The sequence below is a fragment of the Ceratotherium simum genome, chromosome 1 (genome assembly GCF_057802395.1).
Source record: "Ceratotherium simum simum isolate JZ-2026a chromosome 1, ASM5780239v1, whole genome shotgun sequence".
Lineage (NCBI taxonomy): Eukaryota > Metazoa > Chordata > Mammalia > Perissodactyla > Rhinocerotidae > Ceratotherium > Ceratotherium simum.
The window spans coordinates 49080236-49098755 of record NC_141900.1 but is presented as its reverse complement, the minus strand read 5'-3'; the positions used below and the strand labels follow the sequence as shown (position 1 = coordinate 49098755).

The 18520-nt window shown below is 33.8% G+C and overlaps 1 protein-coding gene across 1 annotated transcript in view; it reads left to right on the top strand.

Annotated features, from left to right (window-relative positions):
- Positions 1-14294, top strand: part of AGMO (alkylglycerol monooxygenase) — a 334799-nt gene extending 320505 nt beyond the window's left edge. The window contains exon 13 of the mRNA XM_004431408.3: positions 14074-14294. Within this exon, the coding sequence (XP_004431465.1) occupies positions 14074-14148 (75 nt within the window). The 3' untranslated portion in view covers positions 14149-14294. The remainder of the gene's footprint in view (positions 1-14073) is intronic.
- The last annotated feature ends 4226 nt before the right edge of the window (positions 14295-18520 follow it).

Below are 18520 nucleotides of genomic sequence, written 5' to 3'. Positions count from 1 at the left end.
TGGTTCATTGCAAAGGGTCATAATTAGGTGAAGAAAAAAGTATTCAAATCTAAAATAAGTTTACTCTACTTATAACAAAGTCCTGATACATCACATTTGTTGTGACAGAATTTATATTGGATTTATTCATGTAAATGTTTGAAATAAAACTGCTGCCTGCATAGGTCTTATAGGATCATGGCTGTCAAAGATGCAGTTAGAAATAGCAAGGGACACAGAAAGCTGAGGGCAGCTAAAATATCACTTTAAAACAAAATTTTCTGTCAAAGAAGCCAAACTAAATATCCTCCTGTTTATTAAGATAAAGTGGAATGACATCATATGTGCATTTAAGCTGCTCTCAGAATTTGAAATTTACTGCTAACTCCAGGATATTCTCCGCTATCTTGTTTGACCCTCACAAAAGCAAACACATCCATTTAAGATGTACTAGGACAATAGAGGCTCAATATTAAAAATAAAAAGAGTAAACACTACAGAGAAGCAGAAACAATCTAAAGCTCATCATCCAATTATTTTCCTTTTTTTTTTTTTCTGATAAATTTTGCTACTTAACCTAAAGGCAAGATCAGTTTAAATTGTCAAACAATTACAGAGACTTTTCTTTGGTTACTTTCTTTAGTCTAGCGCAATGGCTCTCAAAATTCAGTGTGTGAAAGAATTACCATGAACGGTTTGTATACACAAAACCATGTATATTACACTATATGGGTTATTTAAGGGATTTTCTCAGGTTATTTTAACTCTAGACAAATTTTGTCGTATGTGCTAACTTCAGAAGCTAACCAAGTAGCTTCCACTTGCCCTTACTTATTTAGGAGAATTATTAACATATTTCCCCAGAACCCATAAAATATACTTTTTGACATAATTATAAACACATTTGCAGCTACAAAGACACTTTCTCAAAATTCATACTGTACTAAAGCATAATTTGTCCTTTATTCAATATTTTACATTGGTTACAAGTTTCCCCCAGATTTTTTACAATATAATAATTATTTTTAAGGATCCTAATAATAATCTCCCTCCCCCACCCTCTCCCATCTTTCTCTCTCATCAGAGAGAGAAATAATCAACAATGAATTATGGGCTACTAGATAAAAATAGTTTTGAAGGTTTCATTTTATAATTCGTTCTAGACTAAACTGTATTTTTTCCCCCAGCTTTCTTGAGGTAGAATTGTTGTTGGGTGTTTTTTGTGTGTGAGAGGAAGATCGGCCCTGAGCTAACATTTGCCAATCCTCCTCTTTTTGCTGAGGAAGACTGGCCCTGGGCTAACATCCATGCCCATCTTCCTCCACTTTATATGGAACGCTGCCACAGTGTGGCTTGCCAAGCGGCAAACCCCTGGCCGCCGCAGCAGAGCGCACGCACTTAACCGCTTGCACCACCGGGCCAGCCCCTGTATCTCTTGAACTATAAACACAAACAGGCAAAATATTTTACCTCTGAAATTTCTGTTGTCCTTAAAACTTATCACTGTGTATCAATAACTATCAAAATTGTCCTGTACTTCTTTATATTTCAGTACATACCTCTGTGAAGTTTTGTAAGAATCACTACTGTTGCTATTTCTCTGTACCTTTTTGGTAATGCCCGCTAAGTTATTTTTCCAAAGATGAACCTAGTGTGTCTTAGCTTTTTAAATTTCAGGCAGCAGAATGCCAGAAGATGAGCTTATGTCCAAGGAGAAGATTAGGGGTCCTGATATCTAAAAGTGGACAGTATGGGATCCATCCCTTCCATTCTTTGTCAGTCTCTACGTATACTCCACATGTGCGGAGAATGACTTTTTAAAAGGATTTTCCCTGTCATTTCCTCTGTTCTTTCAATTACCTTATTGTGCTAGTAATTAGGACAAGATGAAGAAGTATTTCTGATGTGTTTTTTTTTATTACAAATTTAATTTTTTCTGAGAGCTATCCTGGGAACTTTCTACCATTATAATATTGTGCTGGCCAATTCTATTATTTTTCAGATTATAGAACTGAGAATAGTCCTTAGAGATTTTCTATTTCTACTCTCTCATTGGACAAAAAAAGAAACTGTCATCCTGAGAAAATAAAATGACTGAACTATTTCAGGACAGAAAGGATGAGAACCTAGGTTTCAGGGCTCTCAGACAGTGTTTTTTCCACGGCACCAAACTTTGGAATTTTGAAGACTTTTTTATCCTCGTAATTATGGCTTTCAAAAGTGATGGATGAGAAGATCCATTGGGATGAAAGAAGGAAAATACAGAACCTCTATTTACAGTTGTTTTATCCCATCCATCTTTTAAAAGAAATGTTTTTATACATCTTATAATTTACAAATAATAATTGAAAAATTTAAAAAGTTAAATATAACGGAGAGAACTGCTATAAACTATTTTCAAAACAAAGTTTGGAAAACACTGCTGTAGAAGCTGACCTAGTATCAATAGTGACAATAATAACACAGTAGCATCAACTGAAACTACTACCATTTGTTGAGAGCTTGCATATATGAAACACTGTAATAAGTGTTTATGTACAGCATTTCAATTAATTATTCCAACAACCTTGTAAGATCATCCACGTGTTTCAGATGAAGATACTGAGGCATAGCAGCATTAAATAACTTGATCAAGATGGAACCATGATTCCAGCCCACCTCTTTTGTATTCAAAAAATACAACTGAAAACACTGAGTTATGGGTTCTTAGGACACCCTCTACTTGCTGATAAAGATGATTCACCACGTACTCATGTAAGAACCCTATAAGGTAGCTGCAGTGGATATGTTCATGACAAATGAGCTGTCAGTGGAAAATTTAGCATAACTCTGTGATTGACCTCATTTTAGTAAAACATTTTTTCTTTTGTATTTAACCACAATATTGTGAAGATAGTTCTACCTGAAGAGTTAGACATAAGATATATGCAAAAATAACAGCCTTTAGTAGATATGTTCATGGAAAACTGGGTACATCTCAGTTCTATGAATTCAGGGACTATATTGCTGACCAGTGTGTTCTGTCAACAAATGCCTGGCATAAAGCAAGAGTGTGATAAATATTTGTGTAATAAATACAACTTAACGATTCAATGTAATTTTTTGTGTGTACATTCACCTTTGGAGTAGATGCCATGCTATTTTTTCTTATGGACTCCACACCTAGCACTAAATGAATAATTAGTAAATACTTAGAATAACATAGGTATTTTTTTAAGCTTTATTAGTTTGGCAGTTGTGACCCTAATATGTTAGATTTTCCTACATTGGGTCTATCATGGAATCTTTAATAGTTTTTCAAGAGTTTTGATTGTCCAGCAAGGTGTTGTTTATAATAAAGCAAAGCAAGAAAGCAAATAAAGCAGAAAAATAACAATAATTCCCCAGTGGCATTTTTCTTACCATTCTTCTTCCATTAATGTCCCTTAAGTTTGGCCACTCTCTTTGCCGTGATATTGTCAATCCCCTAGTCAAAAAATGTATCATGCCATTAGCTTAGTTCACTCAGAATTGTCTTTACTCAGCTTTGCTTAATATATTTCTTTTTATTTAACATTTGTCAAATAAACACAGTAGCATCAACTGAAACTACTACTGAAATAACTGCTCTTATTCTTTGACATTTGTCAAAGAATATTTCAAGAAATATTACCACTAAAGAATTATCTCTTTATTTATTGTAGAATTTTTGAGGAAGATATTTTTCATTATATTGCTCAGGATCCCTCTGGAATAATATCTGTGTAAAAATAATTATTTTGAACATAATTTTAGATGTGAATACATATGAAATATCAAAACAGTAGTTTGGTAATAGGGGTGAGAGGGAGAATCATTAGAAATTATTATTTATTCCATATTTCTTGCATCACAAATAAGGAATTAAAATAAAAAAGATTTTAGGACCCCCAAAAGATATACTTCAAAAGGCTGGCATTATAAAAACTCATCCAAAACGTAGCACTCCATGTTCTTACAGAATGAGGTACCTAATGGAAATACTCCAAACAGTGATCTATCTATAATTGTGCTTACTAAAAATCGTACCCTACTTTGTAGGAGAACTGTATTTTCACAGCAATAATTATATATCCACAGGTTTAAAAGTGTCATTTTAACCTATGACCATCAATGACAAGGAGCTGGCTTGCTAAAATCTCTCATGTTCCAAATTCTATTTATAATTCATGTCTCCTTATCTGTCACTCTATGTTTTCACTTTTAGTTTATTGAATCTTTTTAGCAAGAAAAATAGCACAGTTTAATAGTCTATCTGATATCTTTATAGTACTTTACAATTTAAAATATTTGAGTCAATATTCACCATAGTCTTGTGAAAAGTTAAGGAAGCTATTATCCTCATGTTATAGAGGCAGAAACTGAAATTCTAAGTAACCTCCTGAGGCAAAATAACTTGTGGTGAGTTGGGGCAACCTAATCTTATTCATTTTCCAGAGTTATTCTGGTTTGTCTAGGATAGCTTTATGCCCCAAGTTAATTGTAATGTGTATGTGATTTATCATTCTTCGTCTATTCACTAATTTACCAATGATATTCAGATTTCCTGTCAATAACTTTGTTTTTAAATTAGCAGTTGATCCCTTTGTCCAAAACTATTTCTCTAGAATAACTTGAAAAATATTCCTTCTGCTGCTTTTATTCAGGAGCATTTGTTCTTTGAAAGAGTCTAATTTAAAACTCATACCAACCAATATATACCACCATCCTAGAGGAAAGAAAATTATGGCAAAAATACTAGATATATTATTTATATATTGAAGACATATTGAAGACAATTGGCATAGCCAAAGATCATTTTTGTGAATCACTGAGGTAAAAATAAATGAGAATCTTAAAGTAAAAATTAAACGCAATTCTGTTCTTTGTCACAGGAACATCACTTTGTTATTCAAGAAATTGAATAGTCACCTGGGAATATAGATAACTGAAGCTCTGATTCAGTTCTTATGATGTTTATTTAGATTCTTGATCTAATATGTCAAATATAGGAATATTAGTTAGTTATTTAAATCTTTCAATTTTCAAATATCAGATCCAAAAAGTGGATTTATATTTTTTTAAGTCAGAAAACTCATCTTAATTAGAATGTAAATCAATATGTTCTTTCGGTTTCTGGACCTGATATCAGTATAAACAGAGGACTTTATGTAATATTTCATTAATATACTTTCTTGGATATTTTACATATATTCAGAGTTTAAAATAGTATTTTTGAATATATGTGAATTAAAAGGAAAATTTACTATAATGCAAATGGATAACGCAAAATCTGATTTTTCGCCTGGGTTGTGGGAAAAATAAGACATCAATTAAATTAAGTGCACATTTTGACCTTGTTTCATAAAGAGAAAAAAAAAAAAAGATTCTTGCCCCTGAAACGTGGAAATTTCACATCTTTCCTATTCTCTCTGTATAATTTGAGCTCTTTCCCAGCAGTTCATGATATCATATTTCCTTTAATAACCTTTACTCTCATAATTAGCCATTATTATTACTATCATCATCGTCGTCATCGTCGTCATCGTTATTATCATTATTCGGAGCAGAGGAGATATAAGGTGTTGGTACAGGCTCACACCTTTTTTATAGCTTAAAAGCAAGAAAATATGCTCTTTAAATATTTGTAGTGTTTATGTAATCAGTACCTACATTGCCAAGGCTTATTGAAAACAGCTGGGTGCCTGCTGCCTGCCTCCCCCTTTGTTGGAACTTTTGCCAGAACAGGTAGTCAAAATGGAAAGTAAGGGGAAATTCAGGCATCTGGGGTGTCTCTCAGGAAAGCAGCTGTGGCTTCCTTAGGAAGCAGTCATTGTTTCCCATCAGCCAAGCCTCTCTATACCCTTGGGTCCAGTTCTGGCATGGCTGGCCTAGTAGGATGCAGTTTATGACTAAGGACTTATGCGAGAAACCAGTTGGGCAGTTGCATCTCTGGCAGAACATTGAGAGAAATCCCCCAAGCTGCAAGCCATATGTGGGCTGTCAGCCTTCTATTTAGCCTACTCTGGGAGGTTCCCGTTTACTGGGGCTCTCACCATCCCTTTGACACAAGCAAAAACATTACAAAGGGATCTTTTCAAAACATATCTTTCCAAGATATACTGTCCTGTTTTTAAAACCAGACATCACTATTATTTCTGTAAACGTGGCATTTTTTTCCCCAAAAAATGAACTCATTTTTTGAGACTTGTTTTGTTTCCTAGATAGTAAGCAAGTACAAAGTACAAATTTTTTTAACAGCATGCAAAAAATCCTGGATTAACAGTGTTGAATCGTTTTCTGCTTTCGTAAACATATGCTCTTCCAGATATAAATTTTTGTACGTGAAGTACCAAAAATATTATCCATGTGAGACGACCTAGGCTCTTGATTTCTGTCAGAGAGATGTCAGGAGCTGGCTTTTGCTACGTAGGGTACATTGAAAATCAATATGCTGTTGTGATGGATTATTTGGCAGGGTCCGCCTCTCATTTACCATGAAAATGGCATTTTGGTGGATTAAGACTGAATGGTTTTCTTGGTAATTTTTGTTGAAACAAAGCTCTGATTTTAGAATGTAAATGCTTTAAATTTCAGTAGTCAGAAATAAAAGGATATTAGAAAGGTGTAGTGTTTTGAATTTTAGATTAAATATCATGTTTCTCATCATTACAGAGAGTTCTGTTAGGACACTTAAAGACCATGATTAATCCAGCAACGTTTTATTCAAAAATCTTTAGTTTCAAAACATACTGGATATGAGGCAAACAATTTTGTGCCAATGTTAGGCATGCTCAGGAAAATTAAATGAAATTTTATTTCAAGTTGTAGCTAGAACTGATTTGCAGAAATATCAAAGTACAAAAAAGAAATTTAATTAATGTATTTTTAAATTCACTGATCTATCTTATAGCTCAAAAAAAGTACAGTCATAGTTTTTAGAGCAAGGGGTCAGGTTATTTTTAATGGTTTTGCCCATCACTAATTTTAATACATATAAAAAGTTTCAACACAGAGTCAAACTAGGTAATATTCATCAAGTGCCTTGTTACTTTTTCTATTCTTATTTTATTTCCAACTTTATAAAAGCTAAAACACACTTCCCTTAAAATTTTTAGTTGCCCTGATTTATTTTCTTTCTCACATTTGTAAAAAGTAAAGAATGTGAGGCTCCATGCTAAGTATAAGAGGAAGATTATGAGCATAAAAAGATTCTTTCAATAAAGTACACCTTTCCTAAGATATTTTTCCCAACAGAATGGTCAACATTCACCCTAATGGTCTTTCTCACAAGTGATATTTGGTCTTGTATTAATTTGACCTTATTGCAACTCTCTCTCCATGTCTCCATATTATTTTTTCTTTTCTAATTCAAGAAAAAGTTCTAAAAAGTCTTGCCCTTCTATAGTATTAAGAACTTGAATGATTAGAAAAATATAAGGTCAGGCTTCAACTTTGACAAGGCACGTTTTCTGGCCACCCTATGGAGATAAATCATGTCTAACCAGCTTTGGTTGTCTGTTTAGTTTTTCTCTATGTGTTAGTTGTGGTAAGCAAGGCATTTCTTTGTACCTGTCCTTTTGACAAACTTCAAACCAAAACAAAATAAAAAAAAAGCTAGCCTGGAAAAAACTAAGAAGGAAGCCCGGATATTGAGAGAATGTGTGTTAAAATATTTAGAAATTTTCCAGGAAATCGATATAAATCAAAGATGTTTCATTGTATATAGGAAAGGCAGGAATGTAGTAAGTAATCAAAGGCAATTTTAAAATCCATATTACAGGATGGCCATACTCTTAGAACAAAGGTTGGCAATATTGAAAATTTTTAAAGGCACATACTTATAAAGATACTTTATTCATAACTTTGAATTCAAAGATGAAAAATCCACAGAAGTTTTTGAGAAACAGCATCTATTTTCACTTTATGCTAATTATGGTTTACACAATTTCAAACAGATGGGTTTGCATGCGTGGTAGCTAATTCATGCCACTGTCTTCAAGTATACGCTCTGAATTGTAGGTAGGTTTTGAGACCTACCTACGTGATTTCTAATCTTCTTACTATCTATTGTTTTCAAATGTTATTGTGATAGCTCAAATGTGGTATAGATAAACAATAGCATATTCTATAGGAGTATTATTGAACGGATACTTCTTTCTTGAGCAGTTTAGATTTTTAGAAGTGAATAAATTATTCATCTCTGGGGAACTGAAGAAATGGTTGCAATGAAGATTCTGCATTTGTTGTCTAAATTAACTTAGTACTTCTTTGTCACAAAAATTATAAGGGTCCTTTGCCCTCACTATAGAGTAGTAAAATAGTAAAATATCTGCCTTTTCAGGTTTCAGAGTTCAGCTGAATTATTTTAAAACTTTGGTGTAATGTTTATTTTGTGTTTATTTTCTTTAAAAAAACGTGATCATGGTATAGTTAGTAAATTCTCTTCTTTAAAAACTATCAGAAGATATTTAATGATTGAGGAGAATATATATTCTTTTCAAATAAGGCATTGTTATCACATCAGCATTCACATCAACTTTCTTTTTATATTGCTTTTCCTTAGTTAAGAATTTAATGTATATTTTACAACTAATGTAAAATAATAATGTTTAATTTCAAGTCTAAATAGTAATGAATCTTTATAAGACCACATATTAAACATAGCTGTGATTACATTTGCACTTGAATAGGATATAGAAATAAACAGAGAGAAAACACAAGACTTCCAAGCAATAGGTGGGGTGTCTGGAAATTATTTCTCTTAAGACTTTTGTTCATTTGTCTGCATATGACTCTAAGTATTTTGGTCATATATAGAATATACTGGAAGTAAAATCAATGTCTTAATTTCTTTTGAGAAGGCATTTGTCAAATTGTGTTCTTGCAAAATTCTAGGGGAAAAAATCTATCATTACCTAATATTTTCCTAATGTTTTCATTTCAGAAGGACCGTCAGTACATTTGGCTTCAATTTCTACTCTAGTTCTGTTTATGTTTATTTTTTCTCTTGCATTAATAGGAAATAGAGATATTTTGTAGCAATTCAGTTTTGATCTCTAAGTTCTTATCTGTACAGTAGAAAATGGTCATCTCTTAAAAAATAAAATATTATGTTAAAAAGTATATTTAACAAAGAACTGGTTTTATTTTTTTCCAAATAATTTAGTAGAAATTTCTATATGTTTAATGTGTTTCCCTTAAAACAAATTGTTGCTGTTGTGGTTGTTATAGTTGTGTTAAATAGCCAGTTAACTGGTATTTTATGAACCTTATCAGAACCTCATCAATGTCAGAGAAGTAATGTTTAGGTAAAAATACACTCTCCCATTTATAGGCAGGGTATGATTTGTTAGGGTTGCAAAATAGGTACATCAATTCCAGGAGAATTTTAGGAAATCAATGCAAAAGTCTAAATTTGCCTGAAAATTTACTCAAGGGAGTAAATGGTAATATATATATTTTTAATTATTTGAAAGTGATTAAGTCTCATATCTTCACAAAAATGCTATTTCATATTTAAAATATCTCAGATTTCTTCCTTGGCAAGGTAGAATTTAGCAAGCAACTTTACCCATCATTTACAAAATGACTTAGCTTTTCTAATCTGTTCGTTCAACTTTTTAGTGATTTAGTGTACATCATTACACTGCCACTGTGAATAGGCATAAAGTGAAATATTATAGCTCAGTGAGTGTTATCTTTTTCAGTGTTTATAACAATAAGTACATGTTTGAGAATCAAAATAAATTTCAGCTATTACAGAGATTTTATTTCTCTTGTGGGTAATTTTTCAAGTACTTGAAAGCTTTCATTTTATCTGCAAGTTTATCTAAAGGTTAAATGATTTGAGAAGTATGTGATGTTGCTAGCTAGTTCTAATGGAAGTTGTCCACTGCTCAAGGTGATATTTGTTTTTCTTTGCTCATCAGGTCATTTATTAATAAATGTAGTAGGTGGGTTCAAACCAACAGAGACAGATATGTACACAGGTGTAAGAACAATCCGCTAGCTTTGTAACTGGAGGGGTAGCAGTTTGAGGAGACGCCACATGCACACAAATACTTCTTCTGATACTGTTCTCTCTCCTTTAGGATTAGATGCCTGATTTGCTCATATGTGGAGCCATTTTTAATAAAGCTTCGTAAAACACAGACATAATGGAGAAGAGCAGCAGAATGACATATCAGTTCCCACTGGCACTTTAGTATTGATTAGTAGCTCAGATTAGCCACCTGCCAATCGATGAACTTTTTGGAAGGGAGTGGAATAAATGTACGGGGCAAAGTTCAGGCATCAGAGTTGAGGACCCTGGGAAGTCAAGGAAATAGCCTGAAGACGTGGGCTGCTAATGATGTGTTAGCACAAGGAGGGCTTGACACCAAGAGTGAACTTCCTCTGTTTTGTATTTTGAATCCAGCTGTTAAAATCATGGGACTTGCCCAGACCTAGGATAAAATAAGTGTTCATTGAGTTTGTACATATCCAGAAACATCACATCTATAGATTAGAGAAGAATACTGCAAAAAAACCCGCTGTGGTCGCCAGTTATTCTTACACTAGCCTAAGCAGTAATTCTCCCGGCTTCACTGAATACATAGTTGATGGTTGATGAACAGTTATCTCAGATGATGCATTTAATCTGATCAACTATCAACTGGAGAACTAAAATGAACAGCTTAATACAAAAATTAAGAGAAAGGTTGGACAAGGAAAAATTTTAAATGGAACGACTGTAATAATCAAGTGGTTATATGAGTCCATGTTAAATAATTTTCTAGCTTAAAATTATATGTGAAATGTATATTTAGATCTATTATATATATTCATACATACACACGCATACATTCAAGCAAATCTGTTTTTTCCTACTTATTTTCTAATGGAAGAAGGTGAATATTTCAAAGTCATGCGTATTTTTAGAAGGACGTATTCATTGTATTTAATTTCTATGATCTTGTGCCAATCTGGATTTCCTTATATATAAAAACTTTGATTTATGCGTAAAATATTGATTCTGAAAAGGTCTCAGAAACCTAGCAGTTACTGACTCAAAAATCACCAGGCACGTGCAGGTGATTACCAAAAAAGAGGAAATGAATTCACTATTGATGTTCATATTCACTAAGCTGACTTTCCAGGATGTGCAGTTAGATTGTCTGGGGGGCATTAAGTAAACAAAAAACATCATCCCAGCACTGATATTTAGTAGCTTTGTGATTTCTTGGTAAACCACATAAATTCTGAGTTTCCCTTGTCTCATCAGCAAACTGGATACGAATGCTCCAAGGTTCGTCATGAGAATTAAACATCATAATCTGGTAAAGGTACCTAGAACCATGCCCGGCCTCAGCAAAAGGCTCAGTGCACATTAGTATTGAATCTGATTCTGACCCCGATGCTTTCTCAGCTTTTCTCCGCCATCTCTTTGGAGGAATAATACATAGGGGCCTGGAAAACAAACAAACAAACAGAGAGAAACACAATAAAGCTACAAATTGTAAAACATTATATTTTTTGTTAAAAAGCTAAAGGCATTTTAGATAATTGGAAAAGACAAGATCCTTGCTTTTTAGTTAGGGGTGGGCCTTAAGGAAATAGGACTTGAATTACAGTTTCAAAAGTGAAAAGATTTAGACGTGAAATGGTGGATTAACAAGGAAGGCATGAACTGAATTGAATCTTTTTCACTCTCTTGTTAGATCAGAAGTTCTTAATATTTCTGGGATCCTACATGACAATATGGGTAGTCCAGTGGGTAGGGGTGGGGAAGAGAAAAATTATGACATACTTACAAAATTTTACATACAATTTTAGAGGTTTCACTGAAATCATATTCCCCAGTCTTCACCTCTGGAAATAATTCTTATGACCCTAGACACTAGATTCAAAGCCAGTTAAAAACTTCTATTGCCATATATATTCAGACTCCAGTACCTTATACAACCCAAGGTATCTATTAGCTGCTTAATGAATATTATGAATCCAAATTAAACTGTTTATCCTGATATTATAGATTTATCACCTCTGTCCCACTTGAAAGTTGTCTTCTCAGCTGTCCCTCTGTCAACTTTAACCTATCTTCATAAACAAATACAATTTGTTGTACAATCTAAGGGCTTTCACAAATACTCCCCAATCTTGGTATTATTTTACTTGGCACCATCATGAGAAATCCCATGAGGTCATTTTTCTTGAATTACAGTCAAAAGAAACAAAATCAAAATCAGCCTTTAAATATATTGTATTTGATTTCTGAGGCAACTCCAAAATGTTAATACTATTCTTGACTTCTGCTTCAATACAACTGTTGATTTTATTTTTGGTATGTTTTTTCATATTGGGGATGTTATAGGCTGAAAGGAATGCATGGATTTGAAGAAAATGATCAGATTGGCAAATGTGAAGGATAATGATTCTCTAGAAAGAACTAGAAGGTTCATATGAAACTGAACAAACTACCCATAACATCTGAAATATCAATGTTTAGGAGGATTTTTTGTTGTTGTTGTTTTTTCATAGTAGCCTTTAGGAGCAAAATCACCACAATTCAAAGTATTTTCTGTGAATTAATGGCTGGCCTCAGTTAATGGCCTTAGCTTCATCTTAGTCCATCACCCCAGAATGTTCCCCAAGCCTCCATCTTATTACTTAAATGTGCTCCTTTGTATATTTTTATGGACCTTTCAGGAATAGTGATCTTCTTCCTGGGGAGAAGCAACTGGTCATATTTTAATAGTTTGGAGAGGAAGTTTGCACAATAAAAAAAATATAGAGAAACTCTTGCTTAGCTCTCTTAATAACCCCAGCTGTTTGGGCACTGCTCTCTTTTATCATCATGATAATAACACCTAAAATGGAGATCATAAAAGCAATCCTATAGCTAATTTTAATGCATAGGTAAAAGTCATGGGAAAGGTTGGCTTAGGAAAGCTCTGATGGTTAAAGACTATGACTAGTGCTTGGCTTACCTCGAGAGAAGTAAAAGATATGTGCATTATGGCGTTATAGCATTTAGATTATGCATAATTAAAAATTCTGCAACCTTGAATTCTTATGAGGATGACTATATAATCCTTTTTACTGGGATCATTAGAAATCAAGAGTTTTATTTGGCTAATTTTTGGTGATTTATTGGGAATGTGTGGTGTTACTTGAAATCAAAGGAGTAAACTCAATGAACTCTTATGGCTGCTTATTATGATTTATTTATGTGTTCAATTTTTTTTTTTTTTTTTTGTGAGGAAGATCAGCCCTGAGCTAACATCCGTGCTAATCCTCCTCTTTTTGCTGAGGAAGACCGGCTCTGAGCTAACATCTATTGCCAATCCTCCTCCTTTTATTTTTTTCCCCCCAAAGCCCCAGTAGATAGTTGTATGTCATAGTCGTACATCCTTCTAGTTGCTGTATGTGGGACGCGGCCTCAGCATGGCCGGAGAAGCGGTGCGTCGGTGCACACCCAGGATCCCAATCTGGGCCACCAGTAGCGGAGCGCGCGCACTTAACTGCTAAGCCACGGGGCAGGCCCTATGTGTTCAATTTTAAAGAGGATTTTACAGTTACGTTTTTACACCTGATAAGATCAAAAAATTGAGAAGGTAAGTCAGCAGTAATGTTTAGAATTTAGTTCATGTTGGGTGAAGTTCATAATATGCTAGATCACATTGCCTCAGAGAGGAATGATTCCTTAATAATGTTTTTATTTCTCCTTTTCCAAAGGCTTCTTTAACTATATAAACAATGAGATGATTTAATACAGTACATACAACATGCAGTATGCCCAAATGCCAGAAGACAGTTCTGTTCCATTCAATAGCTAACTTACATAACATCCCTAGAAATGACCCAGATTTGTGAATATAGGAAAAAAAAGCCACAGAAACAAAACTTTTTATTCCCACTCCTGTCTTCACATAATGTGTTTTAAGCTGGGTTGCCTAAATTCTATCAGTGAACAACTGCTAGATTCATTTTGAATAATTTAACTGTCTAAAATGTTTATGTTCACTTTCCTCTATAAAGATATTTTTAACTCAGCTGAACAAAAGTATTGATTCAATTTTAATTGTTTTTCCTCTTTGTGTTTCATTTCTTCAGATTTTTTTTTCCATCTGCATTGCTTTCTGGGGAGTAAGAAGCATAAAACAACTTGCCTCTGGCCCTTGGAAATAACATAAGTTTGTACACAATTCTCTTGTTTTAATCAGTTGTCCACAACTACAATATATTACTACTGCCTGTGAAAATATAATTATCTTACATAATGATTCTAAGAACCATTTCTTTAATGAAAGGTAGATAGACTTATTTACTCTTGCTTGCTTTCCACATTTATTATTTCCTGTTAAAATTAAAGTCAGCTACACTCACTTTCCTTTATTTCTAGGGTTGAAAGCAAATGATTTCAAATATAATGATGTTATATCCACTGGTAGCATCTAAGCCAATGGGTATAAGAAGAGGAAGTGAGAAAACTTAAAAACAGTAAAAGGAATGAAGATTTCATTTGCATTGATTTGACAACTTTTTGTTTGCTGTTTGCTAAAATTGTGCTTAGATACATATTTATTGTCATAAAAATGTATTAGATTAGTTATCTACCTAAGGCTATATTTACCTTTGAAAACCATACAACGTAAGGAGCTACATGACAGAAAAAGACATCACTGAAATGAAAATGAATAGAATTTGTCAGAATTCATTTATTCAACAGATTAATTTGTGATACATATGTCTAATATATTTGGTCAATTTGTTTTGGCCGATTGAGGAGCATGCAGTAATTCTGTGTTATTTTAAATTGTCACAATAATGTTAATAAAACTCTCTAAATAAAATTGCCCTGGGCATTGTGTGTACATTATTCATTGGGATTGTAAAAATCTGCCAAGTGTTTCATTAGAAGGGAACTGACAGGGATAAACAGGGTAAGGTTCAAAGGGGGAGGACTGAAAACAGTTGGATTTTTTTCTTCCCTTCTTCCAATATTAGATTTAAAGACACAATTTAAGTAATCAAAGTTATAAGCACTAAAATAATAAATGCTGTCCTTCATTGAGCTTTGCCTATATTTATCACTGGGTTAAAGACACTGATCAGTTTGTTAGCCTTATTTTTAAAAGATGTTATTTAAGCTTTGAACAGAGAAAAATGTGAAACTATTAAAAGAACCAGATTGCTGGTGTCTATGTGGACTCATGATGCAGAGTTGAAGCACATCTATTTTTCCGAACTGGAAAAGCAGAGGAAGATTAAATTTTGCGTGATAGAAAAATTAACAAATTATGTCTCAAGCGTCAGAACTAGGGACTTGGCTTTGCTTTATTCATTGTTTTAGACTTCTTAATTTAACACAGAGTTAGAGAAAATACTTAAGCCCATAACAAATATTAAATGCTACTTTCGTCTCTTACCAACAGTTCTTGCTGGACGTTGCGTATATAGAATCATGTTAAAGCAGGGAGCCCTCTGCTGGCTTGAAATTGTTAAATTCATAACATAAAAATTCTGAATATTCCTGTTCTACATCCTAAAGACTCTTCAGTCTATAGGTTATATCCTTCAAGAATGGCAAAGAAAAGGCAGGTTTCACAAATCTTTAAGGTTTTAGTATGTCACAAGAGTTTAATGGTTTCTCCCTGAGTCGTGTATAAATATGTATATATGTTTGAATATATGTGAATTTATAGGAGTGGCCTAAAAATGAGTTTAATAATGGAAATAAAGAATTAAAAAATGATAAAAGATGCTTTTATGGTGAAGTTCAGTTTTCTTAATGTAAACTCAAAATTATCCCTCTCTCTTTTCTCTTTCAGCTGCCCCTGCTATGTGTATAAATGATTTTCTTTTGTAAATGCAGACATTTTCAAGCTACAAATTTACAGGCCTTTGAAAGTAGAAGTGATTCCCAGATAGGTAGAGTTCCTAGGGCCTGTGTGTGTTAACCTGGAGTCTTTAGTTTTCACCTTCAACCTTGCTAATTTTCCAGTCCAGTATTCTCTTGCTGAGCAGTAATACATGATGACAGATCACACAACTATTATTAATGTTGTAAATTGATCTTGAGTCATGCCGTGTAATTTATGCTTACTCTTGACTGGAAGCACTTTAACTCTCTCTCTCTCTCTTTCATTCTCTCAAGAGGAAAAGCACTAAAAATAGGACTCATCAATTACTCACCACTTCTAATGGAGAGATGCAAACTGACTTTGCAAATAATTATCAAGAGTCTCAGGTTTGCTAATCTACCATAAGGAAGGATAGAGAGGGAAGGCACATTTGTTTATTGGGTAGTACTCAATTAGCATTATTTCATTTACTCTCTAAAATCCTGGGAATTAAGTGCTGTTAATTAAGTATTCTTTTACAGAAGAGAATTCTGAGGCTGAGAGAGGTTAAAAGACTTGCGCAGGCCTATGATGCGTAATTGGTGGTCAAAAAATGTTTAAAACCTCTGAAATCCAACGTCAAAGTCCATGGTGTTTCTCCATTCCATGATGTCAGATATCCAAGGCAAATCTTTAGAAGTATAGGCTCAGGGGGTTAAGTTCAGAGTACTTCTTATTCAATTTGATGCCCCAAGGTACGAAATAAAGTTCAGAGGATAAGTAGTTTAATTATAGGATGGATTGGTTGACTAGGTGAATGAGTACAGAACTTCTAATCTTTCTAAGAGTGATAAGGCCCTAGGTTTATTTATAAGGTTTCCATATGTCTAACAGAAGCCCATTCCTGTACTTGATTTGATGTGATAGAATTGCCTGCCCATTGCTTTAGCTCTATTTGTTGTGTCCTTTACTTCCCCTTCATCTTGTTCTAATTATTTCTGTTAAACTTAATCTAATCACCTGATGGCCATGATATTCAGCACAATGTGGATCTGTAATTGTATCTGGAATTCAGTTAATCACCAAAGTATATGAACCCTTGGTATATTTAACATTACCAGCTTGCATTATTGTTTGTTACAGGTTCTCAAATTTCACTTTACTGGTGATATATAATTCAATAATTCAGTGTGGAATCTGCAAGAGAACCATTGAGTGGAATTCTTTAAGGCACAGTGTACAGTAATGTGATTTATTAGGGAAAACAACAGTAGTTAGAAAACGAGCTCCCTTTTTTATGCCGCCTCCTCTGTTTTTTCATATTTGTAGCTTCCAGAATCCCAAGGAGAGATAGAAAACACAGAACCTAGTTTGGCTTTCAGAATCTTACAGCATTTTTGACATCATGATTTTCAGCAGCACTGTGGAAGCAGGCTGGGCTCTATCTTAAGCCTGCCTCAATGAAAGGAAATTGAACAGAGAATATTCTTTTATTAGAGTATTTTTTCAAATCTCACTGCAGTCTGCCACTCTTCCCTTTCAATAGCATACTGAATTAAACTCTTCCCTCCCCAAAGACTCAATTAGAAAAAGTTATTGGCAAAAGATGAAAATATGCAAGCACTGATGATTTTCTCTTGTGGGTTGTGTCTTTCTTGGAATTCCACAGCTCTAACACCTCTTTAGCCAGAATTTCCAACCATTCCAGACACCCCAATCTCTATCAATCATAAGTTCATTTTTTGGGTGTGTTCTCCCTTTGTTTTAGCAGGAATAAATCCAAAATTCTATCTTGCAAAGATTTACATTACAGAAAACAAGAAGCAGTGGCATTTGTCTTTCTGCATCAGGATTATCTGTGGATCTTGTTAAAAATGCAAATTCCTGGTAGGAACGTTGGAATTCTGATTTAGTAAGATTCAAATGTGTCAAAGAATCTATATTCTTCAAACTTCTGCCAATAATAAAGTACAGAGGCCATAAACAATCTAGAGTGAAAGAAAACTTCTCTAGACCCTCCCTTCGAGTTTCAGAAATACACAAAAAAGATGCACAATGTAAGGGAGTATTGTTTCCCTTAACAAAGATTTTAATTAAAAGAAAGGAGTGATATTCATTAAATAAGTATGGATATTTAGATATGCCACTCAATTTAGCATGAGATTATTTTGCATACATTTAAAAACCTGAAAACAAGTCTGAAGGTTTAAAAACTAGGTAAGCATCAGTGAGATGGGGAGTGAAGGGATCAAAAAATATTGTCGCCAAAGGCCCTATTTATGTTTGCCTCTGATTTTTCATTTTTAATAAAGTATTATTAATAGCAGTATTAAAATATACTGGATTAGGTTTGGTATGCATCTATTTTGTGCTTTCAGCTTCTGCCAAGGTCTCTTGTAATAATGTGAGAGACTCATGTGCAGTGAAGAGAGTTCTCAATTTAACACCAAGTTCGGTATGAAAGATGTCCATCCATAATGGTCTCTGTTCCCCCTGCTCTACCCTATCCAGACAAAATGCAACTAACATCTCCCTTTCAGAAACAGTACACAGCATGCATTTTACTTTGCTGGTAAAATGAAGTGTGCCAAGACAGTCAGTGTCTAAGGGTGGCTAATTCCTTCCGGGCAGGAGATCTTGGGAGACCATCTAACAATGGCATCTGGCATCCACATGGCACACTAAGAAGCCTTACCTTGGCTTATGCAATAGTCTCA